At 40.3% G+C, this 27885-nt stretch overlaps 1 protein-coding gene and 1 non-coding gene across 2 annotated transcripts in view; one reads left to right on the top strand and one right to left on the bottom strand.

The window, feature by feature from the left end:
- Nucleotides 1-27885, bottom strand: part of LOC130284632 (NXPE family member 4-like) — a 54297-nt gene that overhangs the window by 18227 nt on the left and 8185 nt on the right. The window contains exons 2-3 of the mRNA XM_056535157.1: nt 7114-7219; nt 4-743 (exon numbers count right to left, since the gene is read on the bottom strand). Of these exons, the coding sequence (XP_056391132.1) occupies nt 4-743; nt 7114-7191 (818 nt within the window). The 5' untranslated portion in view covers nt 7192-7219. The remainder of the gene's footprint in view (nt 1-3; nt 744-7113; nt 7220-27885) is intronic.
- LOC130290092 (U2 spliceosomal RNA) lies at nt 12040-12224 on the top strand. Its single transcript, XR_008847506.1, has one exon. It is a non-coding gene; the product is annotated as a U2 spliceosomal RNA (small nuclear RNA).

Here is a 27885-nt window from a genome sequence, read left to right as displayed (position 1 = left end):
TACCTCTGAAACATTTCTTTTTCCTCTTTGGTAAGATAGGATACACCTAATTCGTAGCCCCTCATGTCTCTCAGACTCTCACAAGGGAAGTCTTGAACTTTGTAGCAGTAGTAGGCCTCCTCGTATAGATCATCTTTGTACTCGCAGATCTCCTTCCCCTCTTCTCTGTCAATTTCGAAACCACATTTACTCACGGCATCTTTACCAGATTTTTCAAATTTGCCCTCAAATCCTATAACTCCTAGACTGGAATGCCTGGCTCGCCACAAGGCAGCCACCCCCTCACTGGGGTGAAATAAGAGGATGTGGACTTTGACATTGCCAGCCCAGTACAAGGGAAAGTAGACATGATAGGAACCATTGTTGAAGTCTTTTACAATTCCCGAAGCAGCAGCTCCAAGTTCTTGAGAAAAGAGTCTCGGTCTTATGAAGTCCCCTCCGTAGGTCTTCCTGTTACCCAAGTGATCGAACATATCAATCCGCACCACAAAGTCTTCACCGATACAATATTTCTTTTGAGAGTCTACAAGGGAAACCTTACTGTGTTTTCCACTTGAGGTTGTATTAAAATTCTTAAATGTCACATTGGGGATAAGGTTTTTTTCAATTTTGTCATACATTGCATCTATTTTTTCTTGAAGTTCAGTCTTGGGTGGAACAGTCACCACCTCTTTTATTCTTATAAGATCTTCTACCTCCTCTGGTGGTCTTAGACAAATGTGAAGAATCTGCTGCAATGGATTCTGCCATAAAACAATGAAGAAAATCTATTATCCACATGCAAAAATAATGTCACTAGAATATGTATTTTAATTAATAGACATGTGCGATTCGCTTCGTTCCGAATCGAAAATAGGACGAATCTTCCGACTCGTAATGCATCCGATTTTCCGACTCGTAATGTGTCCAAAATCATATGAACCCGAAACTTCGGGGCGCAAATTTCGGAATCGGAACACTTTTAAAATTTTGAAACTTACGATCGCAAACTAACCGATTTTAAAAACAATCGTGTGTTCGAACGACCGAAGACACGATTAAACACGTGACTGGCACTTTCTATCCAATCACATGTATTGTTCAGCTGCTGGGGGTTGGATTGTGGGTTATCATGTGACTGCTCTTTGTATGTTAGAGAAGTGGATAGAGAGAGAAGTGTTGTTGAGATCTGTGCTAAAAACTTAGATTTATCTTTGCCATCCTTATTAATTTTGTGTTTTTTTCACTTTATTTTCTGGGGTTTTTTTGTGCTGTGAGATTTGATTTTTGTTCTTTTGCTTTTTTCCCCCCGTCATCCGTGTCCTTCATTTCACATTTGTTTTTTTATTTTGGGGTTTAGTTAGTCTAGGTGTTCTTTTCTTGGGGTGTGTACAAATTTAGTACATTTTAGTAATTTTGTGCCACAGGCAGGCTTTTTATAATGAATTTTGATGAATGATCAGAAGGGGGATAACATGGACGGCATCTATGTTTTAGCTGTAGAAAAGATTGACATTTTACAAGTTACAAATAAGGAAAGATATAATGTCAGTCCTTGAGAGAAATGAGAATATTTGCTCCCGAGTCCCAACCAACTGCTAGGGTTCATACGCCAATGTTGGGCAACACTACAGGATATAAGGGCTTCTAGCTGTGTTTTTCAAACAGAGATTAGAATGCATTTCTCTGTGAAGGAGCCACTTGAAAGTAAAGTGTATTCAAGGTTCTTTTAGAAGGTGATCTCTTGGTTAAAAAATAGACTCTGTGGTCACATAGTGTATTCAAAGCCCAATTGGAGATTTGGGATATTATTTCACTTTTTAAGATTTCATTGCAAAACAAAACCATCAGGATAAGAGACTTTTTTCAAAAGTGACAAGCATGTACTTTTATTAGAGTACTACTTACTTAACCCTAAGAATGGAAATTCTGCTACATACGAATAATCGTGTGAAATACGAAGAAATTACGAACAATCGGAAATTACGAACAATCGGGAAATCCGATTCCAAACCTACAACATAACTAAATTTGTTATAAATTTTTTGCCAGTGCACATGGCTATTAATTAAGATCATTTAAGTCGTCTAGTTACATTTTACATGTCAGCATATATATATATATATATATATATATATATATATATATATACTGTAGATAGATATAATTCCCAGAGATGAGCAACTCGATCGCCCAAGTCACCTTCTGCTTGAGGTAAACTGAGAAAACCTGCTCAATGATGTGCCTACTCAGTGGTGGACCTACTCAATGATGGGCCTATTCAGTGATGGACCTACTCAATGTTGGGCCTACTCAGTGATGGACCTACTCAATGATGGGCCTACTCAGTGATGGACCTACTCAATGATGGGCCTATTCAGTGATGGACCTACTCAATGACGGGCCTATTCAGTGATGGACCTACTCAATGTTGGGCCTACTTAATGATGAGCCTACTCAATGATGGACCAACTCAATGATGGGCCTACTCAGTGATGGACCTACTCAATGATGGGCCTATTCAGTGATGGACCTACTCAATGACGGGCCTATTCAGTGATGGACCTACTCAATGTTGGGCCTGCTCAATGATGAGCCTACTCAATGATGGACCAACTCAATGATGGGCCTACTCAGTGATGGACCTACTCAATGATGGGCCTATTATGTGATGGGCCTACTCAATGATGGGCCTACTCAGTAATGGACCTACTCAGTAATGGACCTACTCATTGATGGGCCAACTCAATGATGGGCCTATTGTGCGATGGGCCTACCTAATGATGGGCCTACTTAACCTGTTAAGGACCCAGGGCGTACCTGTATGCCCTGAGTCCGCTCCCGATCTATAACGCGGGGCCACGGGCCCGGCCTCTAACAACGTCCGGGACCCATGGCTAATAGCGCGCGGCATTGATTGCGCTGCCACGCGCTATTGACCCTTTAGAAGTGGCGTTCAAAGTTGAACGCCGCGTCTAAAATGAAAGTAAAACCATGCCGGTTAGCTCAGGGAGCTGTTCGGGATAGCCGCGGTGAAATCGCGGCATCCTGAACAGCTTACAGGACAGCTGGAGGGTCCCTACCTGCCTCCTCGCTGTCCGATCGCCAAATGACTGCTCAGTGCCTGAGATCCAGGCATGAGCAGTCATGCGGCAGAATTGTTGATCACTGGTTTCCTATGAGAAACCAGTGATCAATGATGAAGATCAGTGTGTGCAGTGTTATAGGTCCCTATGGGATAACAATGATCAGTGTGTGCAGTGTTATAGGTCCCTATGGGAGCTATAACACTGCAAAAAAAAAAAATGGAAAAGAAAGTGAATAAAGATCATTTAACCCCTTCCCTATTAAAAGTTAGAATCACCCCCCTTTTTCCATAAAAAAAAACCAGTGTACATAAAAATAAACATATGTGGTATTGCCGCGTGCGGAAATGTCCGAATTATAAAAATATATCATTAATTAAACCGCACGGTCAATGGCGTGCGCGCAAAAAAATTCCAAATAGTGCATTTTTGGTCACTTTTTATATCATGAAAAAATGAGTAAAAAGCGATCAATAAGTCTTATTAATGCAAAAATGGAACCGCTAAAAACGTCAGATCACGGCGCAAAAAATGAGCCCTCATACCGCCCCATACACGGAAAAATAAAAAAGTTATAGGGGTCAGAAGATGACAATTTTAAACGTATACATTTTCCTGCATGTAGTTATGATTTTTTCCAGAAGTGCGACAAAATCAAACCTATATAAGTAGGGTATCATTTTAACCGTATGGACCTACAGAATAAAAAGAAGGTGTAATTTTTACCGAAAAATGTACTGTGCAGAAACGGAAGCCCCCAAAAGTTACAAAATGGCGGGGTTTTTTTTCAATTTTGTCTCACATTGATATTTTTTTTCCGTTTCACCATAGATTTTTGGGTAAAATGACTTACTTCATTACAAAGTAGAATTGGTGGCGCAATAAATAAGCCATCATATGGTTTTTCAGGTGAAAGATTGAAAGAGTTATGATTTTTTAAAGGTAAGGAGGAAAAAACGAAAATGCAAAAAACGGAAAAACCCCGGGTCCTTAAAGGGGTACTCCACTGGAAAACATTTTTTTTTTTATCAAATGGTGCCAGAAAGTTAAACAGATTTGTAAATTACTTCTATTTAAAAATCTTAACCCTTCCAGTACTTATCAGCTGCTGTATTTTCCAAAGGAAGTTCTTTTCTTTTTGAATTTCCTTTCTGTTTGACCACAGGGCTCTCTGCTGACACCTCTGTCCATTTTATTAACTGTCCAGAAGAGGAACAAATCCCCATAGCAAACCTATCCTTCTCTGGACAGTTCCTAAAATGGACAGAGGTGTCAGTAGAGAGCAATGTGGTCAGACAGAAAGGAAATTAAAAAAGAATAAGTACTGGAAGAATTAAGATTTTTAAATAGAAGTAATTTACAAATCTGTTCAACTTTCCGGCACTAGTTGATTTAAAAAAAAAATGTTTTCCAGGGGGAGTACCCCTTTAATAATGGACCTACTCAACGATGGGCCTACTCAATGATGGACCAACTCAATGATGTATCAACTCATTGATGGACTTACTCAATGATGGGCCTACTCAGTGAATGACCTACTGAATGGTGGGCCTACTCAGTGAGTGACCTACTGAATGGTGGGCCTACTCAATGATTGCCCTACTCAGTTATAGACCTACTCAATGATGGGCTTACTCAATGATGAGCCTACTCAATGATGGACCTACTCAGTGATGGACCTTCTTGGGGTTGACCTCCACTGACAATGCTATGTGATTTCTCAAATACACCTACGGTTCCACCTCAGTACTATCAAACTGCTAAGTCTGACTTTTACTATGGTTTGTAGATTTTACTAGCCCAATAATCCCCTTCTGGAGACATCTGTAGAACAAAAGGACAGGCAATCTGTTGCCTAATGCCAGAATTTGTCCCTATTTTCTAGCCATTTATCTAAGCAATACTAACGTTTTTCAGACCTCTTGTTGGTCTGTCATGGAGATGTGTCCAGATATATTGTCCACAGCCCATGCAAATGAGACCGGCCTAAAAGAAAGTCTTGGCTCTTAACAGACCAAACACCGGTAGAGTTAAGCTTGTCATGCATATAGGACTAGTGTAGGCCAAACCTGCCGATTTTGGAGGGACCAGACCAACCATGTGAATGGTGGCCTCCTGATCTCAGGGACATATTAGACATGTTAAATTTCAAATGCTCAAACCTTTTAACCTTGGGAAGATTAATGGCCAACAGAGGATTCTGGTAGAGTCTAACCCCTTCTATTGTCTATGAAGAAGTCAAGTGTACATGTGTATAGGGGGTGGGTGGGGGGATTATATGGTCAGCTTTACTCTTGGTTGCTATTGGTTGACTCTTCTCTGTCTGGGACTCTGGAATGGTATTGGTGACAGGATGATATCTGGGAATAATTTGTCAATAGCTCAAACAATGTGAAGAGGTTACAATTTCATATAGACAGAGATGTACATTAAAAAAAATCCCATTTCAAATTGGGATCCCCAAAGCCCCTTGGTACCACAGTGCTGAGATCAGTGGCGCAATGATATTATCTTTTTGCCAAAGATTTTCAAAAAAACAAGTTGGACCGTAAGTAAAGGTTTATTTTTAGAATTATAGAAGAATATGGCAAAGATCACAGTTTATGCCAAATTACTGATCATTGGTGAATGGTTTGGTAAAAAACAAAAACAAAAAACAGCTTACAAGAATGTGATCTGTTAATTCAGAGGGTTAGGAACTATGACTATAAGTTAGAAAACAATCTAAGAAATGCATGGATAAATTTATGAAAACTTTGAGAAAAGGGATGTAATTATTTATTATTTCTTTATGGGGTTTTTTGTGCATGGGTATATAACATCAAATTCCTAGGGCAGGAAGTCATAGGTGGCCAGATTAGGACAATTTTTAACGGGCGTATTTCATTATAAATATTTGACTTTTTTTTTTCTTAAAAGCAGTATAATAATAGAAAAACTTAAACATGGGTATTGTTTTAATCATTTTGACCCACAGTGTAAAGAGAATGTGTCAGTTTGACAAGCCCTCAAATAGGTTTGTAGATTGAAAATGAAGGAGGAAAAAACGAAAAGACTAAAATGTAAGTTGTTGTGTCCTCTAGGGGATAAAGATACAATAAGAAGATATTCACACTTTAGGATTCACATTACCGTATATACTCGAGTATAAGCCGACCCGAATATAAGCCGAGGCCCCTAATTTCACCCCAAAAACCCTGGAAAAGTTATTGACTCGACTATAAGCCTAGGGTGGGAAATACATCATCCCCCCCATGTCATCATCCAGACCCCCGTCATCATCCAGACCCCCATCATCATCCCCTCCCCACCTTCATCATCACTGCCTGTCAATCCCTTCATCAGTGGTCTTCAACCTGCGGACCTCCAGATGTTGCAAAACTACAACTCCCAGCATGCTGGGAGTTGTTGTTTTGAAACCTCTGGAGGTCCGCAGGTTGAAGACCACTGTGGCCTTCGTCATCATCCAGACACCCCCTTTAGTTTTCTACTCACCTCCCCTCGGTGGGAAGGAAGGGTGAGCTGTTCCGGGCCATCTATGCATCTATGGGACCGTCCGGTGGGGAGGGTTAGTCGTTCCGGGCTGTCCATTTTCACCCGGGGGGGGGCCCTCTTCTCCGCGGTCCGGGCCCGGCCCCGGACTAGTGACATTGCCTTGATGACGAAGCACAGGGACGTCCCTGCAGCATAGATGGCCCGGACCAGCTCACCCTTCCTTCCCACCGAGGGGAAGGTGAGTAGAAAACTAAAGGGGGTGTCTGGATGATGACGAAGGCCGCAGCGGTCTTCAACCTGCGGACCTCCAGAGGTTTCAAAACTACAACTCTCAGCATGCCCGGACAGCCGATGGCTGTCCGGGCATGCTGGGAGTTGTAGTTTTGCAACATCTGGAGGTCCGCAGGTTGAAGACCACTGAGAAGGGATTGACAGGCGGAGAGGTCACTCGAGTATAAGCCGAGGGGGGCGTTTTCAGCACGAAAAACTGGGCTTATACTCGAGTATAGGTATATTTCTCTATAAAAGATAAACACAAAACATTATGTCTCACCTGAGATATTTTCCAGTACCATGTTAAGCCAAAAAGAAATACCGCAGCAATGAGGAATAGAAAACGCCTCCTATACATGGACGCTGATATATACCCAGATATAATCCTAAGGAAAAACATATTGATATACAGACATTATTTACATTGTACATTTCCTGCAAATTGCTGCCCCTACTCAATAATACCACCATATACACAAATACAGTATTTTTTTTATTAAATCATCAAAAACAAGAATACAAGGCAAGGAAAGATTCCCTAACCCAGAAAACACAAGTAACACCCAAAAAGTACAATATAACAGCCCACGTAAGATGTGTGAAAGCAGTATGTAGTAGTGCGCTTCGAAGAGTATCTGGGAAATAACCGGCACTGTGTACAGGACTCCTGGTCCAGGTGGGTGCTCAGCTGCTGAGAACAGGACTCGATGCCCCATAAACTTCAAATCCAACAGAAGAAGAAGCGGCATTCCAGGGTAACAAGCAATAGCGTGGTTTTATTCACCCATCAAGTTACAGTGCTACGTTTCGGTCTTCACAATGAGACCTTCCTCAAGCGGTTGACCACGTTTTTGCCTGCGGTCGGGAAACCGCATACGGACGAAAACGAAGCCGACCGGAGGCTGCGGTTCACTCCGGTCGGCTCATAGACATGCATTAAATATGGTTCCCGAATACGGCTGAGTGCGGGCGCCGCAATTAAGCCCCGCCCCCCTCCTCCCAGCCGTATACGGGAACCGTATTTAACAAAACGTGGTGTGAACCCAGCCTTACATCACTTCCTTTTATATGGTGCTCATCAGTGACATCAGTGACCTCGTTTTGCATAATATATTCATGTAAACAGATATAAATGGATACACAGTGTATTATACATCATTACATAAGAAACAACTAGTGACAAGTGATACATTGTGTCCAATACGCAGCCATACAGTGGTCCCTCAACATACGATGGTAATCCATTCCAAACGGACCATCGTTTGTTGAAACCATCGTATGTTGAGGGATCCGTGCAATGGAAAGTATAGGACAGTGGACTACAACCTGCGGACCTCCAGATGTTGCAAAACTACAACACCCAGCATGCCCGGACAGCCAACGGCTGTCCGGGCATGCTGGGAGTTGTAGTTTTGCAACATCTGGAGGTCCGCAGGTTGAAGACCACTGTTAAAGGAAGTTGTACTCACCTGTCCCCGCCGCTCCTGACCGTCACCGCTCGTCACCGCTGCCCTGGATGTCGCTGTCCATCGCTGTCCCCGAGGTGTCCCCGACGCTCCAGCAAGGCCTCTGCTTCCCCGGCATCCTCGCTCTCCGTCGCCGCCATCACGTCGCTACGCACGCCGCTCCTATTGGATGATGGGACGGCGTGCGCAGCGACATGATGACGTCGATGGAGACGTCGATGTCCGGGCATGCTGGGAGTTGTAGTTTTGCAACATCTGGAGGTCCGCAGGTTGTAGACAACTGTTAGAGGAAGTTGTACTCACCTCTCCCCGCCACTCCGGACCGTCACCGCTCGTCACAGCTGCCCTGGATGTCACCGTCCATCGCTGTCCCCGAGGTGTCCCCGACGCTCCGGTAAGGCCTCTGCTTCCCCGGCATACTCGCTCTCCGTCGCTGCCATCACGTCGCTACGCACGCCCCTCCTATTGGATGACGGGACGGCGTGCGCAGCGACGTGATGATGACGATGGAGAGCGCCGACAATGCAGGGGATCCCGAAGAGGAGGAGCCGGAGCCCCGAGGACAGGTAAGTGATCGTCAGCGGACCAAACGGGGCACCGTAAACGGCTATCCGGTGGGAGCTGAAGCAGTCTGCGCTGCCGGATAGCCGTTTATGCGATGACCCCGACATACAAAAGCATCGTATGTTGATGCTGCCTTCAACATGCGATGGCCTCTGAGAGTGATCGTATGTTGAAATGATCGTATGTCGGGGCCATCGTAGGTCGGGGGGTCACTGTATTCTGATCTTCGTGTACACCAAAACATCTTCCAGTGCTAACATATTCCATTCAAAAGTGGGCTGTGACTCACCCGATAATACTAAGTGTACGCTCCCATCATCTCTTCATCACACTGTGTCCGCTTGTAAACAGAGAGCACAGGTCCGGAAGCTATATAATTGGCTTGAGGAAGGTCTCATTGTGAAGCCTGAAACGTAGCACTGTAACTTGATGGGTGAATAAAACCACGCTATTGCTTGTTACCCTGGAATGCCGCTTCTTCTTCTGTTGGATTTGAAATTTATGGGGCATCAAGTCCTGTTCTCAGCAGCTGAGCACCCACCTGGACCAGGAGTCCTGTACACAGTGCCGGTTATTTCCCGGCTCTACACAGTTTTGTGACTCAGAAGAGCCAGAGCACGTTGTAATGGCTGGAATAGTGGATCCGCTGTACCACTGAGGACGATGATGAAAGCCGCTGGATTTCGCCAGAGCCCGCCGCAAAGTGGAATGGACTTGCTGCGGCGGGCGAACTCCCAGGTCGCTACCCCTGGAGCAACTTGCCCACAGTGACGGCTAAGGTGAGGCAAGGTACAGACTGGTAAGGAAGGACTCTTGGTAAGGGACAGGCAGGAAGGTCAGGACCGGCGGCAAGATACAGTGGACAGGAACGTAGCAAACAGAACTGGTACACGGTATAGCAAAACATAATTCGGATACACTTTCTCAATGGCAAGGTAGCACAAAGATCTGGCAGGGGTCAAAGGAAGTGAGAACACTTTATAGGGTCAGCACCCGGAAATAGCCAATTATCGGTGCGCTGGCCCTTTAAATTTCAGAGAGTCGGCACGCGTGCCCTAGGAAGCGGGTAGGTGCACGCCAGCTGTCAGGAGAAACAGAGGAGCCAGGAACATGGTGGTGTAAGTATCCTCCGGCCGGCTGAGTGCGCCCACAGCCGGACATGCGAGCCGCAGCGCTGCCTGTCCCTGAAACAGTACAGGGAGATTGGCAAGGGATGCGCTCGCGGCCAGCATGTCCGGTCACAGTGCGAGTTGTAACACACGTTAGTTACTATAATGGATTAATCTGCTATTTCTGCGCCCATCCTGTTTTCATATACTCTCCAGCAAATATTACCAAAGCAACATGATACCCGAGGACTGAGAACGCACCTTAAACCGAACCAATTACCGAATAATGAGGACTTTTGCCGCACCTTTGAAGGTTTAACAAATAAATATGCATTTGATCTCATACTGTCCAACATTGAGTATCTGCAGAAGGAGATCACTGTCATTGACATAAAGTCATGAAGATCGAGGGTCTCCTACGTACATCAATGGACATTGCTGAATTTAAAGGGGTATTCCGGGCAAAAACATCTTATCCCCTATCTCAGCAGCGGCCCCCCCCCCCCCCCCCCCCAGGCAATCTCCTGCACCACCGGCATTTTATGCGGGGGCTGCGTCTCCAGTTTCGGAAACCTTCGGGTTTCCGGGACTGGGGACGTGATGTCACACCACGCCCCCTCCATTCATGTCTATGGGAGGGGGGCGTGATGGACCCCAATTATATACAGTGGTCCCTCAAGTTACAATATTAATCGGTTCCAGGACAACCATTGTATGTTGAAACCATTGTATGTTGAGACCAGAACTCTATGGAAACCTGGTAATCGGTTCTGAAGCCACCAAAATGTCATCCAAAAATAGGAACAAGTGAGGATTAAAGAAAAATAAGTAGATAACTAATATAGATAAAGCAAATCCTTACATATAAAAGTAAGAAAGAGCTGCTGGGAGCTGTAAATCACTGTCTATGTCGGTGTTTCCCAACAAGGGTGCCTCCAGCTGTTGCAAAACTACAACTCCCAGCATGCCCGGACAGCCGTTGGCTGTCCGGGCATGCTGGGAGTTGTAGTTTTGCAACAGCTGAAGGAACCCTTGTTGGGAAACAATGGTTTATGTAGAGGACAGAAGCTTCTTCAGGGTCCTATACAGAACACACAGTGTCCCAAATGGAGTCACCCTTACTTGGTGTCCAAAGGAGCAGCTAACCCTGGCACAGGTAAGGAGTAGTACAGAACTTGTAGTTCCTCGCTGTACTGTAGGGGGCGCTACCAGACAGCCATTCAGTGCTTGTACTTCAGTAATACAGGGGATTTACCAGTAAAATGCCCATTCTGATTGGCCAGTTCATCCAGTTGTGACAGGTATCACAGATCTGGACTTTCCGTAGCATTGTATGTTGAGTCTGGTTTCACGTTACAATGGTCCAGAAAAGACCATTGTATGTTGAAACTATTGTATGTTGAGGCCATTGTAAGTTGAGGGATCACTGTATGTGCTTACAAAAAGGCAGCAGTCGGCACAACCTTGCTGTTATTGTGGTGTGTAGGGGCAGTCTGGCTGCTCTTGGAGGGTGAGTTATAAATGGGCCGGTGTTGGTGGTGCTCAATCTCAATGAAATGCAAAGAAGTGAACGAGGCGAGAGGCCACTCACCAGGTCCGTGCTCCAAGGTAAATCTTTTATTTTCTGTTCATTTCAGTGCTTTAAAAATAGCCAGCATGGTGAGTTCGGACGCCTGGAGGCCATTGCAATGAAAGTAACTGTTTCACACAGAGTTGTGCTTCATCACATTGCAACTAGCACCAGTGTGAGGGGGAGGTATATACCTGCCTACCCACGTGACACAGGTGCGTCAGAGAAGTAAAAATCCAAAATTAGAAAACATTCAAAACAAAACGTCATCCAATACAAAACATTTATATGAACATACTTAAGTCTGAGCGGTTATTCAGACCAAGATTTCCCAGTTCTCCGGTACTGATAATCCATTGCGCTTCTCTTTGAAGTAACAGTTTCCGTCTCTCAATACCTTCAACGGGGAACACTCTTTCAATGCCGCACATTTTTAAACAAGAGGGATTATTATCGTGCACTTCTTGCAAGTGTGAGATAAATCGAGGTGCTCCCGAGAAGCTTCTCGGCCTTTTGGCTAAGATCAAGTGTAGTATCTGTTCTTATCAGTTTTTCATGCCGGTGGGCAGTAACGCCGGTGTGGGGATGGGTGCTGCATGGTAGGGGGCAGGTGTACCAGGGCTTTCCGGGGCTGGTTCTGAGGAATCAGCTCGACGGCTGCTCCGATGTGACCTGATCCCTCCGGGTCTCGCCATGAGGCCTAGAGGGTCTAGAGCCGAGGTACTTTTGTGCCTCGGGGAGTGGTGACCCCGAGGTGCCGAAACTCACTGGGAATACTGGCTCACTGAGTTGAAGCACGGGCACCATAATCTCTTCACCTTGTGGCACTCACCTCTTGATTCCCGGCCTTCTGGCTAGGATCAGAGAAATTTTTATAGATCCGGCCGGATGTCCCGGCAGTATATCTGTCCACATTCACTTATTTATTTATTATTGTCTCACTGTCTCACTTTTTGCGTGTTGTGTGTTCACAGGATTTGTCAGGATGCGGTAGCCCTTCTGGGTGTCCCTCCCGGCGGTCTAGGGGAGGTGTGTGTGGCCATTAGGTTCCGCACCTCCCTGCAAACACCCCGGGTACTCCTGCTTTGGCACGGTACCTACCGTAATCGGCTCTGCGGGCAGATACCTTGGCTAACGCCAAGGGGGATGCCGGGAGCATTTGTGGTCCCCTAGTAGCTTCGGTGAAAAGGGACATCGAACCTGGAACCTCGCAGGTACCTTTTGGTCCGGAGGCGAAGGGTAAGGTTTGTTGGGGTGCCTCTCTCCTATCGGAGAAGGGCTTGCGATAGATCGCATCCTTTGTGCACGTTTTTTTAGTGTAACACGTTTGCACTTTTTCTTGCTTTTTGGGTGATTCGAGAGCACGTTCCTCGGCTTTAAAAAAAAAAATCGAGGTGCTCCCTTTTTTGTTTTAAGCGAATAGACGTGCTCCCTGAAGTGGGTATTGCGAGATCTTATAGTACATCCAATGTAAAAACATCTACATGGGCATACTAAAGCGTACACAAGATTTTTCGTTCTGCAGTAAACAAGTCCGTTCACCTGGACGCCTCCAATGCATACATTTTTTTCTGTGTTCATAAATGGGCACCAAGTGCAGGAACCACATTTGTAGTTTCCTGCAGGAAGGGATATTTAACCAATTTGCATCTGGATTTGTACTTGCTACGGACTATAGTACTGTCAATACTTTTAGTTTTTTTGAAAGATATCACAGGTTTCTGACTACTAATATTTTTCAAATACGTGTCATTTTGAACAATGTACCAATGTTTATGTATTATCTGCTTGATTTTATCTGCCATCGGGCTAAATTTAAAAGTAAAAGCAAACCGCTCTGTCTGAACACTGGTAGAATTATTCGAATCTATAGATTTGCGTCTTCTGCGGAGCAAGGAGTGGCAACTGCAAGACTTTGCTTTATTGAGTGCAACATCCAAAATCTCTGGAGGGTAACCTCTTTCTACAAATCTGCAATATAAATCCTTTGCCTGTGCATAGAAATCACAGTCGTCCTCATTGTTTCGCCGCAGGCGCGAAAACTGGCTGTATGGAATGGAGGATTTTATGTGGGTTGGGTGATAGCTGTCAAAATGTAGTAATGAATTGCCTGCTCTTTGCGAACCAACCCCCACCCCCCCACCCCCACCTTGCTGCCATTCTTCTCTTTACGTATTTGGGCATCCAAGAATTCTAAACTGATATAGCTATACACCGATGTAAATTTTAAATTTGTATCATTAGAAGAGTTCAAATGGTTAACGAAATCAAAAAAATATATATATGTTGCCCAAGATTCACAGGAGACTGATTAATCCACCAGGGCGACCCGTTGGGTTGAAACTCAATACTGAGTCCAGCCGCAATCTATGTAGATAAAATCCTCCGTGAATATGCTGTAGGTGCAACATCAAATATCCGAGACACCTTTTACTAAAATTAAAAGAGGTTAGGCTCCCCAAGGACTGTATTCTAGTCTCATTTGATGTGGTGAGCTTGTAGAGGGAGACAGAGCATCACCAAAGTGTTAGACAACAGTTCACACTCAGAAGATTGTAAAGAATTTATACTGAGTTTGGAGGAAATAATTCTGACCTGTAGCTATTTTCTTTGTGAAGATAAGTACTACATACAATTAAGGGGTATAGCAATGGGGTCTAATATGGCCCCAACGAACGTCAATATTGTAATGGCTGACATGGAAGAGTCGTCTATATGTACGTCACACCACTTTGACAAAGTTTTAACATGGTGGCATTATATAGACGACGTCTTTGTAATCTGGAGAGGCACAGATGACGAATTTAATATTTTTTTTAAATATATTTTTTAGAGACCTGAATGACATAGATGGAGACATCAAATTCACTATGGTGGCATGCAAGACTGGTATCCAATTCTTGGATACTTGGGTGTACATAGAAAATGACAGACTTGTAACCGACTTTTTTGTGAAACCGACAGATAGAAACAACCTTTTACGCTTTTGCACACACGAGGGTAATGGTAAAGTCGCTACCATATAGTCAGTTCCTTAGAGTGAAGAGGATTGTTGAGGACCCAAGGACACTAGAGGAAAGACTGAAAGATAAGGGGCAGAAATTTACACATAGAGGTTACCCCAAGCAGGTAGTGCTCTCACATAAACGTAAGATTGAGCTAATTAAGAGAGAGGACATCCTACATTCAAATACTCCTGTTACAAATGCTACAAGACATATCCCTTTTGTTTCTACCTTCACTCCTCTGAGTGAGAAGATCATTCAGAGTATACGTAGACACTGGAACATTCTTGCTCATTCTTTTGGCAAGATTCCTGAATTGAAAATTCCACCCATATTAGTATACAGAAGGGTCTCTAATTGGAAAAATAAATTAGTCCATACTGATCTGTATACTGATCAGAAAAATATAGCCCCCTCATTGAAGCCTGGGTGTTATTCATGTATGAGCTGTGATAACTGAAAAACTAACGATTAAGGGAGACAGCTTTAAACATCCAGTATCGGGTATGGAATATAAAATACGCCATCATGTCACCTGTAAATCAGACCATGTTGTTTATGTTTTAATTTGTCTATGTCAAAGGATTTACATAGGCGAAACAACCACTGAATGCAAGATCAGGCTCAATAATCATAAATCCTCAATACGGACAGGTAAAAATTAGCTTCCAGACCCCAGGCACTTTACAGAGTTTAGACATACATAAGATCAATAGAGATTCGTGATTATTTACCATATACCTTGACCCAGAAGAGGCAGAGAGATAGAGAGAAAATCTTGAGAAGACGTGAACTTGTATGGATAGACAAGTTACGTGTCTTACAGCCTGAAGGGTTGAATGTTGATTTTTCAATGAAACCGTACATGTGAAGTGATATAATGTATCCGGTATCTTGCCTGGTGATATGATCCTGACAGATCGAGGTTGATATTTATTCATCTGTATATAGTATGTACAAATTTTTCTTTCGCTGATATTTTTTTATTTTTTCACAGTGTGTTTGGGACATTTGTGGAAGTGATACTCATCTGGAACCCCAAGGGAATCTTGACAACATGATTGAATAATCCGCTGAAGTTAGGAGTTAGATTCTTTGAAATTATGTGAGATAAAATTATGTGAGGTAAAAGTCCATACAAAGGCAGGAAAAATGAGCACTAGGACAAAAGTGCAGTAGTGCATACTGGAAGCACCTCTGAAAGCCGATGCGTTTCAGGCTTATTGGCCTTTAGTCATGCCATGAAACGCGCCGGCTCGATGAGCCACCTGGACATCCAATAGTATCAGGAAGAGGGGGATTGTGTGAGCCAGTATGTAAATTTCTCAATTATTACCTACAACCTTGTGTCAGAGATCTTCCATTATATATTAAAGACTCAGGAGAAGTGCTGCAGAGATTGGATGGAGTAATGATAGAGACAGACATGTTTTTAGTCTCTTGTGACATGTAGTCATTATATACTTGCATCAATCATGACCATGGCCTGACTGCTAGCAAATACTTTCTACAAATGAGAGGGTTTGGATTCTCCTTAATTTGTTATTATGCTTACTGAAGTTTGTACTTCATCACAATTTCTTTTTATTTAAAGACAGGTATTTCTTACAGATGAGGGGAGTGGCTATGGGTACTACATGTGCCCCATCTTACGCAAATTTATTTCTTGGATATTGGGAACAAAGAAGTGTTCTAACTCATGAAGGTATGGAGGATGGCCATATTGTGTCTTGGATGCATTTTATTGATGATATCCTGTTCATCTGGCAAGGTTCACGTACTACTCTTGAAAATTTCATTACAGATCTAAATTGCAATGACTTGAACATTAGGCTGACTCATGTCATCAAAAAAGGACTCAATTAATTTTTTGGATATCAGAATTTTTACAGATACAACAGGAAACTTACAGACTACAGTCTTTCGTAAAGATACCAGTGTCAATTCTTTATTACATGCAAAATCTTCTCACCCGGTACAGACAATTTGTGCCATTCTGTATGGTCAATTTGTCAGGACAAGAAGAATTTGTGACCAGGAAGATGAATATGATAAGCAATCTGGGCAATTTGAACAATGTTTCCTACAGAGACATTCAGATAAAAGAGAATTAGCGGAGAACTCGCCGTGTAGATGTAGGCACTTCAACCGGATGTGTAGAACCACAGACTCCGATCAATCCTGGCAGGGAGGCGGCAGATGGATACGGGGGGAGCTTCAGATGTTGGGCCATGGACCCTTACACACCCCTAGGCGCTTCGTCAGGCCTGACGAAGCACCTAGGGGTGTGTAACGGTCCGTGGCCCAACATCTGAAGCTCCCCCCGTATCCATCTGCCGTCTCCCTGCCAGGATTGATCGGAGTCTGTGATTCTACACATCCGGTTTAAGTGCCTACATCTACATGGTGAGCACTCCGCTAATTCTCTTTCATGTGAATGTCCATTGGACTCTGCTGTTTCTAGCGTGTAGCGCTGTGGGAACACCCATACCTGTCTCAGTATGCTTTATGGACCTGGATACTGGGTCTTTCTTTATGTTGGTTGCTAGTAGTAACGGCGTTGCTAGCTTTGGTTGTTGCGTTCTTTGAGATTACGTTTCCTACAGAGAGGTTATAAACCTAGAGATATCGCTGATGGATATATCAAAGCAAAGGCAATGAATAGACAAAAACTCCTGGATCCAAAAAAAATCAAGACGGATGATGGACAATTAAGATCGATCACAAGCTACCATACGAAATGGCCCGACATGAGGAAAATTGTAGAAAACTATTGGCAGGTTTTAACGCAAGACAAGGAATTTAAGACACTCATACTATCCAGACCTTTAGTAACAGCAACACGTTCCAAGACCCTGAACGACATGTTGGTACAAAGCCACTGTTACGCCAAGCGCTCCGGGTCCCTGCTCCTCCCTGGAGCGCTCGCGGCGTTTCTCTCTCTGCAGCGCCCCGGTCAGACCCGCTGACCGGGAGCGCTGCACTGACACTGCCGGCGGGGATGCGATTCGCATAGCGGGACGCGCCCGCTCGCGAATCGCATCCCAAGTCACTCACCTGTTCCGGCCCCCGGCTGTCATGTCCTGGCGCGCGCGGCTCCGCTCCTTAGGGCGGGCGCGCCAGCTCTCTAAGATTTAAAGGGCCAGTGCACCAATGATTGGTGCCTGGCCCAATCAGCCTAATTAGCTTCCACCTGCTCCCTGGCTATGTTACCTCACTTCCCCTGCACTTCCCTGCCGGATCTTGTTGCCTTGTGCCAGTGAAAGCGTTTAGTGTTGTCCAAAGCCTGTGTTCCAGACCTTCTGCTATTCCATTTGACTACGAACCTTGCCGCCTGCCCCGACCTTCTGCTACGTCTGACCTTGCCTCTGCCTAGTCCTTCTGTCCCACGCCTTCTCAGCAGTCAGAGAGGTTGAGCCGTTGCCTGTGGATACGACCTGGTTGCTACCGCCGCAGCAAGACCATCCCGCTTTGCAGCGGGCTCTGGTGAATACCAGTAGCATCTTAGAACCGGTCCACCGACACGGTCCACGCCAATCCCTAGCTGACACAGAGGATCCACATCCAGCTAGCCGAATCGTGACAGCCACTATGTACCCCCCTAGATCTCAATTTATATTTTCTTCCCAAGGACCAAAGTGGGGATCATATCCATGTGGCACCTGTTCTGTGTGTCCACAAATGGTTAAGACTCAAACGTTTTCTAATTCGAGAAATGACTGTGAGTACAAAATTGTCCATCCGATTCATTGCAGAACTACGTCAGTGATATACTATGCAACATGGCCGTGTGTCTTAATATACATCGGAATGACATCCAGAGAATTGAGGGTCAGAGCTTTGGAACACATGAGAGATATTAGAAATGCTGCTAGAGTAAATGTGGAGGATGCTGAAGAAATGCAAAAGCTAAAACCTATTCCACGCCACTTTAGAAGATCACACAACTGTCAAGAGAAATTATTACAATTCAGAGGTATTGACAGAATTCACATGGGCTCACGAGGAGGGAACGTGATGAAAAGACTGTCCCAAATGGAATGCAAATGGACCACTTTGTTGAAGACCATGTCACCCTGCGGCCTAAATGAACAGTTAAGTTTGGCGTGCTTTTTATAAACCACTAAGAACTCTGGATCCATTTTAGGATATTTTATATTTATTGTTTTTTATCGGTATTTATAAATGGTAATAGCAAATGGAGAGAGACAGATACCGGCACTACCTGCTACTAAATCCTCATAGCCAGCTCAGGATCACAGGGAAGGGGATAGACACTGAGAGAGATTTTCTTAAAAAGAGCCTTCGGTGGTGCTCAGTCCCAATGAAGTCCAAGACAATGCAAGCAATGTGTAAAGAGTAGCGGGAGGCACTCACCAAGCTTCAGTTAAAAGAAGAACTTTATTTTCATGTTCAAAGGTGCAGGTACAGTAGCATGTGGAGAGACAGACGCCAGAACCGGGTCAAGCAACTTGGCCCGGTTCTGGCGTCTGTCTCTCCACATGCTACTGTACCTGCACCTTTGAACATGAAAATAAAGTTCTTCTTTTAACTGAAGCTTGGTGAGTGCCTCCCGCTACTCTTTACACATTATTTATAAATGGTGGTGGTGCGGGTGGGGTTTGAAGGGTTTTAATTCATCCAGAAGGTTATTAAATAGATCAACAAGGGGCAAAACTTGATAGTACTAATATTAATCATTGTTGTTTGTGTTTAGTTTTTTCAGGTTATTTTATACCGTAATTCAAATTGACATGGAGAATAATTTGCTCTTCAATCCTTTTCACCAATTCTGTCAGGAAGACCAACAGCCAATAGGATCGACATATAAATCCATGATATTCATTTATGGCATGACTAGCATGATTGCCTTGTGATCCATACTTTATGGTATCATTTTCTCACTCTTTTTTTTTTTTTTTTTTTCTCACATTCATTTGCACATAATTATTTATTTATTTATTCACTATTATGATGAATTGATATATTTTTGTATACATTTATTCACACATATTTCATCTATTTATTCGCCATCACTATGAATTGGTTTTTTAAATATATTTATTCATATCACATTTACACAGAACTTTATTTAGCGCACACATCCAGATTTTTATTAATTTTTCCTTACTCAAATCAATTTATTTCACCATTCATTACACTTTTATTCAATATCACACTTTATTTATTTTTACCTTATCTATATACATCCTCTATCTATTTCTTATTCATTATTCATTTTGGGGGAATTAACAACTTTGTTATTATTATAAAATGTGTGTAGTAGGGCTGATTTTGGATAAATATTGTGCAACATGCTTCTTTTTATATATTTTTCTATTTCATTCCTTTATGCCTACTAATATAGCAATATTATATATTATCATTCTATTCATTCATATCAACTAACATGGTAACTTAATCCATTCCCATACATGTATGTCTGATCTAATTTAATATTATATTCGAATTCTGGTAACTTATATCCTATTTGGGGATGTACTCTCAATAAACAATATGGTTTGCCCTTTTTCTTGCCCTCCTCTAATATGGCGCGGTATGGTGGTGCGCTCCGTGCGCATGCCCGGGGGTGACGTGCGAGGGGGGAGGTGGTTTCGCTCCATCGCAAGACACTGCAATACTGCGGCCTCTGTGATGCGGCGACTACGCGCTTCCAGTCCCGCGGTCACTTCTGGCGTGTGCGCTCGGAGCGCCGAACAATGTCAGCCACACGTGTGAGTAATTCCAGTAATCCTGTCAGTTGCATCAGCATATGTAAGTCACTGTTATATTTTTGTATATGCACTGTATTCACTGAGCACTTTCTGAGGACATTTAATTGCGGATTACACTGGTTTGCACTATGCACTTTCCATGGATTTTCAGCTGCTATGATCATTAATGTCATTGTTTGTGTATATACATTAATTACTTATTATATTTATTGGTGCATCTTATAGACAACCCTTTATGGGAGTTCTTATTTATTTATTTCTGGACACCTGACCCCCCCACCGCAAGTTTTAAACTGTCTTGTGTTACATATGGGGTCTTTTTTGGGGGGTTTCTAATTTTGTCACATTGTATTCATTTATGTTGTCAATAAAGATTGTCAACATTTTGTACACTATATATTGGTTGGGTTTCATTTTTTGAGGTCCATTGTAGGAGTATACACTTTTGTCCTAGTGCTCATTTTTCCTGCCTTTGTATGGACTTTTACTATGACTTAATTAAAGGAATGTTTTTACTCAGTGCCGGCTCCACCTTCGCCTATGGAATTCACTTTAATTTACAAATCTGTTTAACTTTCTGGCACCAGCTCATTTAAAAAAAAAATGTTTTCCAGTGGAGTACCCCTTTAATTCTTACCTATTGGTTACCAGAGAAAGATTTTCCCTAATAACATCTTCTTCTAAATAGTGATATGGACCATGCTGGTATAACCTGTGTATATACTGTATATAATTATATATGTACAGCTGGTATAAGTTATATATCTCCTGTATATAGTGATATGGACCATGCTGGTATAACCTGGGTATATACTGTATATCATTTATATGCACAGCTGGTATAAGTTATATATCTCCTGTATATAGTGATATGGACTTTGCTGGTATAACCTGGTATATACTGTATATAATATATATGTACAGCTGGTATAAGTTATATATCTCGTATATAGTGATATGGACCATGCTGGTATAACCTGTATATATACTGTATATAATATATATGTACAGCTGGTATAAGTTATATATCTCGTATATAGTGATATGGACCATGCTGGTATAAACTGGTATATACTGTATATAATTATATATGCACAGCTGGTATAAGTTATATATCTCCTGTATATAGTGATATGGACCATGCTGGTATAACCTGGTATATACCGTATATAATATATATGTACAGCTGGTATAGGTTATATATCTCCTGTATATAGTGATATGGACCATGCTGGTATAACCTGGGTATATACTGTATATCATTATATATGTACAGCTGGTATAAGTTATATATCTCCTGTATATAGTGATATGGACCATGCAGGTATAACCTGGATATATACTGTATATAATTATATGTACAGCTGGTATAAGTTATATATCTCGTATATAGTGATATCGACCATGCAAGTATAACCTGGGCATATACTGTATATAATTATATATGTACAGCTGGTATGAGTTATATATCTCCTGTATATAGTGATATGGACTATGCTGGTATAACCTGGGTATATACTGTATATAATATATATGTTCAGCTGGTATTAGTTATATATCTCCTGTATATAGTGATATGGACCATGCTGGTATAACCTGGGTATATACTGTATATACATTATATATGTACAGCTGGTATAAGTTATATATCTCCTGTATATAGTGATATGGACCATGCTGGTATAACCTGGGTATATACTGTATATATTTATATATGTACAGCTGGTATAAGTTATATATCTCCTGTATATAGTGATATGGACCATGCTGGTATAACCTGGGTATATACTATATATAATATATATGTACAGCTGGTATAAGTTATATATCTCCTGTATATAGTGATATGGACCATTCTGGTATAACCTGGGTATATACTGTATATAATATATATGTACAGCTGGTATAAGTTATATATCTCCTGTATATAGTGATATGGACCATGCTGGTATAACCTGGGTATATACTGTATATAATTATATATGCACAGCTGGTATAAGTTATATATCTCCTGTATATAGTGATATGGACCATGCTGGTATAACCTGGGTATATACTGTATATAATATATATGTACAGCTGGTATAAGTTACATATCTCCTGTATATAGTGATATGGACCATGCTGGTATAACCTGGGTATATACTATATATAAATATATATGTTCAGCTGGTATAAGTTATATATCTTCTGTATATAGTGATATGGACCATGCTTGTATAACCTGGGTATATACTGTATATAATATATATGTACAACTGGTATAAGTTATATATCTCCTGTATATAGTGATATGGACCATGCTGGTATAACCTGGGTATATACTGTATATAATTATATATGTACAGCTGGTATAAGTTATATATCTCCTGTATATATGGATATGGACCATGCTGGTATAACCTGGTATATACTGTATATAATATATGTACATCTGGTATAAGTTATATATCTCCTGTATATAGTGATATGGACCATGCTGGTATAACCTGGGTATATACTGTATATAATTATATGTACAGCTGGTATAAGTTTTATATCTCCTGTATATAGTCATATGGACCATGCTTGTATAACCTGGGTATATACTGTATATAATTATATGTACAGCTGGTATAAGTTATATATCTCCTGTATATAGTGATATGGACCATGCTGGTATAACCTGGGCATATACTGTATATAATATATATATGTACAGCTGGTATGAGTTATATATCTCCTGTATATAGTGATATGGACTATGCTGGTATAACCTGGGTATATACTGTATATAATATATATGTTCAGCTGGTATTAGTTATATATCTCCTGTATATAGTGATATGGACCATGCTGGTATAACCTGGGTATATACTGTATATACATTATATATGTACAGCTGGTATAAGTTATATATCTCCTGTATATAGTGATATGGACCATGCTGGTATAACCTGGGTATATACTGTATATATTTATATATGTACAGCTGGTATAAGTTATATATCTCCTGTATATAGTGATATGGACCATGCTGGTATAACCTGGGTATATACTATATATAATATATATGTACAGCTGGTATAAGTTATATATCTCCTGTATATAGTGATATGGGCCATGCTGGTATAACCTGGGTATATACTGTATATAATATATATGTACAGCTGGTATAAGTTATATATGTCCTGTATATAGTGATATGGACCATGCTGGTATAACCTGGGTATATACTGTATATAATTATATATGTTCAGCTGGTATAAGTTATATATCTCCTGTATATAGTGATATGGACCATGCTGGTATAACCTGGGAATATACTGTATATAATATATATGTACAACTGGTATAAGTTATATATCTCCTGTATATAGTGATATGGACCATGCTGGTATAACCTGGGTATATACTGTATATAATTATATATGTACAGCTGGTATAAGTTATATATCTTCTGTATATAGTGATATGGACTATGCTGGTATAACCTGGTATATACTGTATATAATATATATGTACAGCTGGTATAAGTTATATATCTCGTATATAGTGATATGGACCATGCTGGTATAACCTGTATATATACTGTATATAATATATATGTACAGCTGGTATAAGTTATATATCTCGTATATAGTGATATGGACCATGCTGGTATAAACTGGTATATACTGTATATAATTATACATGCACAGCTGGTATAAGTTATATATCTCCTGTATATAGTGATATGGACCATGCTGGTATAACCTGGTATATACCGTATATAATATATATGTACAGCTGGTATAGGTTATATATCTCCTGTATATAGTGATATGGACCATGCTGGTATAACCTGGGTATATACTGTATATCATTATATATGTACAGCTGGTATAAGTTATATATCTCCTGTATATAGTGATATGGACCATGCAGGTATAACCTGGATATATACTGTATATAATTATATGTACAGCTGGTATAAGTTATATATCTCGTATATAGTGATATCGACCATGCAAGTATAACCTGGGCATATACTGTATATAATTATATATGTACAGCTGGTATGAGTTATATATCTCCTGTATATAGTGATATGGACTATGCTGGTATAACCTGGGTATATACTGTATATAATATATATGTTCAGTTGGTATTAGTTATATATCTCCTGTATATAGTGATATGGACCATGCTGGTATAACCTGGGTATATACTGTATATACATTTTATATGTACAGCTGGTATAAGTTATATATCTCCTGTATATAGTGATATGGACCATGCTGGTATAACCTGGGTATATACTGTATATATTTATATATGTACAGCTGGTATAAGTTATATATCTCCTGTATATAGTGATATGGACCATGCTGGTATAACCTGGGTATATACTATATATAATATATATGTACAGCTGGTATAAGTTATATATCTCCTGTATATAGTGATATGGACCATTCTGGTATAACCTGGGTATATACTGTATATAATATATATGTACAGCTGGTATAAGTTATATATCTCCTGTATATAGTGATATGGACCATGCTGGTATAACCTGGGTATATACTGTATATAATTATATATGCACAGCTGGTATAAGTTATATATCTCCTGTATATAGTGATATGGACCATGCTGGTATAACCTGGGTATATACTGTATATAATATATATGTACAGCTGGTATAAGTTACATATCTCCTGTATATAGTGATATGGACCATGCTGGTATAACCTGGGTATATACTATATATAAATATATATGTTCAGCTGGTATAATTTATATATCTCCTGTATATAGTGATATGGACCATGCTGGTATAACCTGGGTATATACTGTATATAATATATATGTACAACTGGTATAAGTTATATATCTCCTGTATATAGTGATATGGACCATGCTGGTATAACCTGGGTATATACTGTATATAATTATATGTACAGCTGGTATAAGTTATATATTCCCTGTATATAGTCATATGGAGCATGTTGGTATAACCTGGGTATATACGCTATATAATATATATGTACAGCTGGTATAAGTTATATATCTTCTGTATATAGTGATATGGACTATGCTGGTATAACCTGGTATATACTGTATATAATATATATGTACAGCTGTTATAAGTTATATATCTCGTATATAGTGATATGGACCATGCTGGTATAACCTGTATATATACTGTATATAATATATATGTACAGCTGGTATAAGTTATATATCTCGTATATAGTGATATGGACCATGCTGGTATAAACTGGTATATACTGTATATAATTATATATGCACAGCTGGTATAAGTTATATATCTCCTGTATATAGTGATATGGACCATGCTGGTATAACCTGGTATATACCGTATATAATATATATGTACAGCTGGTATAGGTTATATATCTCCTGTATATAGTGATATGGACCATGCTGGTATAACCTGGGTATATACTGTATATCATTATATATGTACAGCTGGTATAAGTTATATATCTCCTGTATATAGTGATATGGACCATGCAGGTATAACCTGGATATATACTGTATATAATTATATGTACAGCTGGTATAAGTTATATATCTCGTATATAGTGATATCGACCATGCAAGTATAACCTGGGCATATACTGTATATAATTATATATGTACAGCTGGTATGAGTTATATATCTCCTGTATATAGTGATATGAACTATGCTGGTATAACCTGGGTATATACTGTATATAATATATATGTTCAGCTGGTATTAGTTATATATCTCCTGTATATAGTGATATGGACCATGCTGGTATAACCTGGGTATATACTGTATATACATTATATATGTACAGCTGGTATAAGTTATATATCTCCTGTATATAGTGATATGGACCATGCTGGTATAACCTGGGTATATACTGTATATATTTATATATGTACAGCTGGTATAAGTTATATATCTCCTGTATATAGTGATATGGACCATGCTGGTATAACCTGGGTATATACTATATATAATATATATGTACAGCTGGTATAAGTTATATATCTCCTGTATATAGTGATATGGACCATTCTGGTATAACCTGGGTATATACTGTATATAATATATATGTACAGCTGGTATAAGTTATATATCTCCTGTATATAGTGATATGGACCATGCTGGTATAACCTGGGTATATACTGTATATAATTATATATGCACAGCTGGTATAAGTTATATATCTCCTGTATATAGTGATATGGACCATGCTGGTATAACCTGGGTATATACTGTATATAATATATATATGTACAGCTGGTATAAGTTACATATCTCCTGTATATAGTGATATGGACCATGCTGGTATAACCTGGGTATATACTATATATAAATATATATGTTCAGCTGGTATAATTTATATATCTCCTGTATATAGTGATATGGACCATGCTGGTATAACGTGGGTATATACTGTATATAATATATATGTACAACTGGTATAAGTTATATATCTCCTGTATATAGTGATATGGACCATGCTGGTATAACCAGGGTATATACTGTATATAATTATATATGTACAGCTGGTATAAGTTATATATCTCCTGTATATATGGATATGGACCATGCTGGTATAACCTGGTATATACTGTATATAATATATGTACATCTGGTATAAGTTATATATCTCCTGTATATAGTGATATGGACCATGCTGGTATAACCTGGGTATATACTGTATATAATTATATGTACAGCTGGTATAAGTTATATATCTCCTGTATATAGTCATATGGACCATGCTGGTATAACCTGGGTATATACTATATATAAATATATATGTTCAGCTGGTATAAGTTATATATCTCCTGTATATAGTGATATGGACCATGCTGGTATAACCTGGGCATATACTGTATATAATATATATATGTACAGCTGGTATAAGTTATATATCTCCTGTATATAGTGATATGGACTATGCTGGTATAACCTGGGTATATACTGTATATAATATATATGTTCAGCTGGTATTAGTTATATATCTCCTGTATATAGTGATATGGACCATGCTGGTATAACCTGGGTATATACTGTATATACATTATATATGTACAGCTGGTATAAGTTATATATCTCCTGTATATAGTGATATGGACCATGCTGGTATAACCTGGGTATATACTGTATATATTTATATATGTACAGCTGGTATAAGTTATATATCTCCTGTATATAGTGATATGGACCATGCTGGTATAACCTGGGTATATACTATATATAATATATATGTACAGCTGGTATAAGTTATATATCTCCTGTATATAGTGATATGGGCCATGCTGGTATAACCTGGGTATATACTGTATATAATATATATGTACAGCTGGTATAAGTTATATATCTCCTGTATATAGTGATATGGACCATGCTGGTATAACCTGGGTATATACTGTATATAATTATATATGTTCAGCTGGTATAAGTTATATATCTCCTGTATATAGTGATATGGACCATGCTGGTATAACCTGGGTATATACTGTATATAATATATATGTACAGCTGGTATAAGTTATATATCTCCTGTATATAGTGATATGGACCATGCTGGTATAACCTGGGTATATACTGTATATAATTATATATGTACAG

Source organism: Hyla sarda, chromosome 8, assembly GCF_029499605.1.
Source record: "Hyla sarda isolate aHylSar1 chromosome 8, aHylSar1.hap1, whole genome shotgun sequence".
Lineage (NCBI taxonomy): Eukaryota > Metazoa > Chordata > Amphibia > Anura > Hylidae > Hyla > Hyla sarda.
The sequence above is the reverse complement of the archived record's forward strand: the minus strand, read 5'-3'. Positions and strand labels throughout refer to the sequence as shown.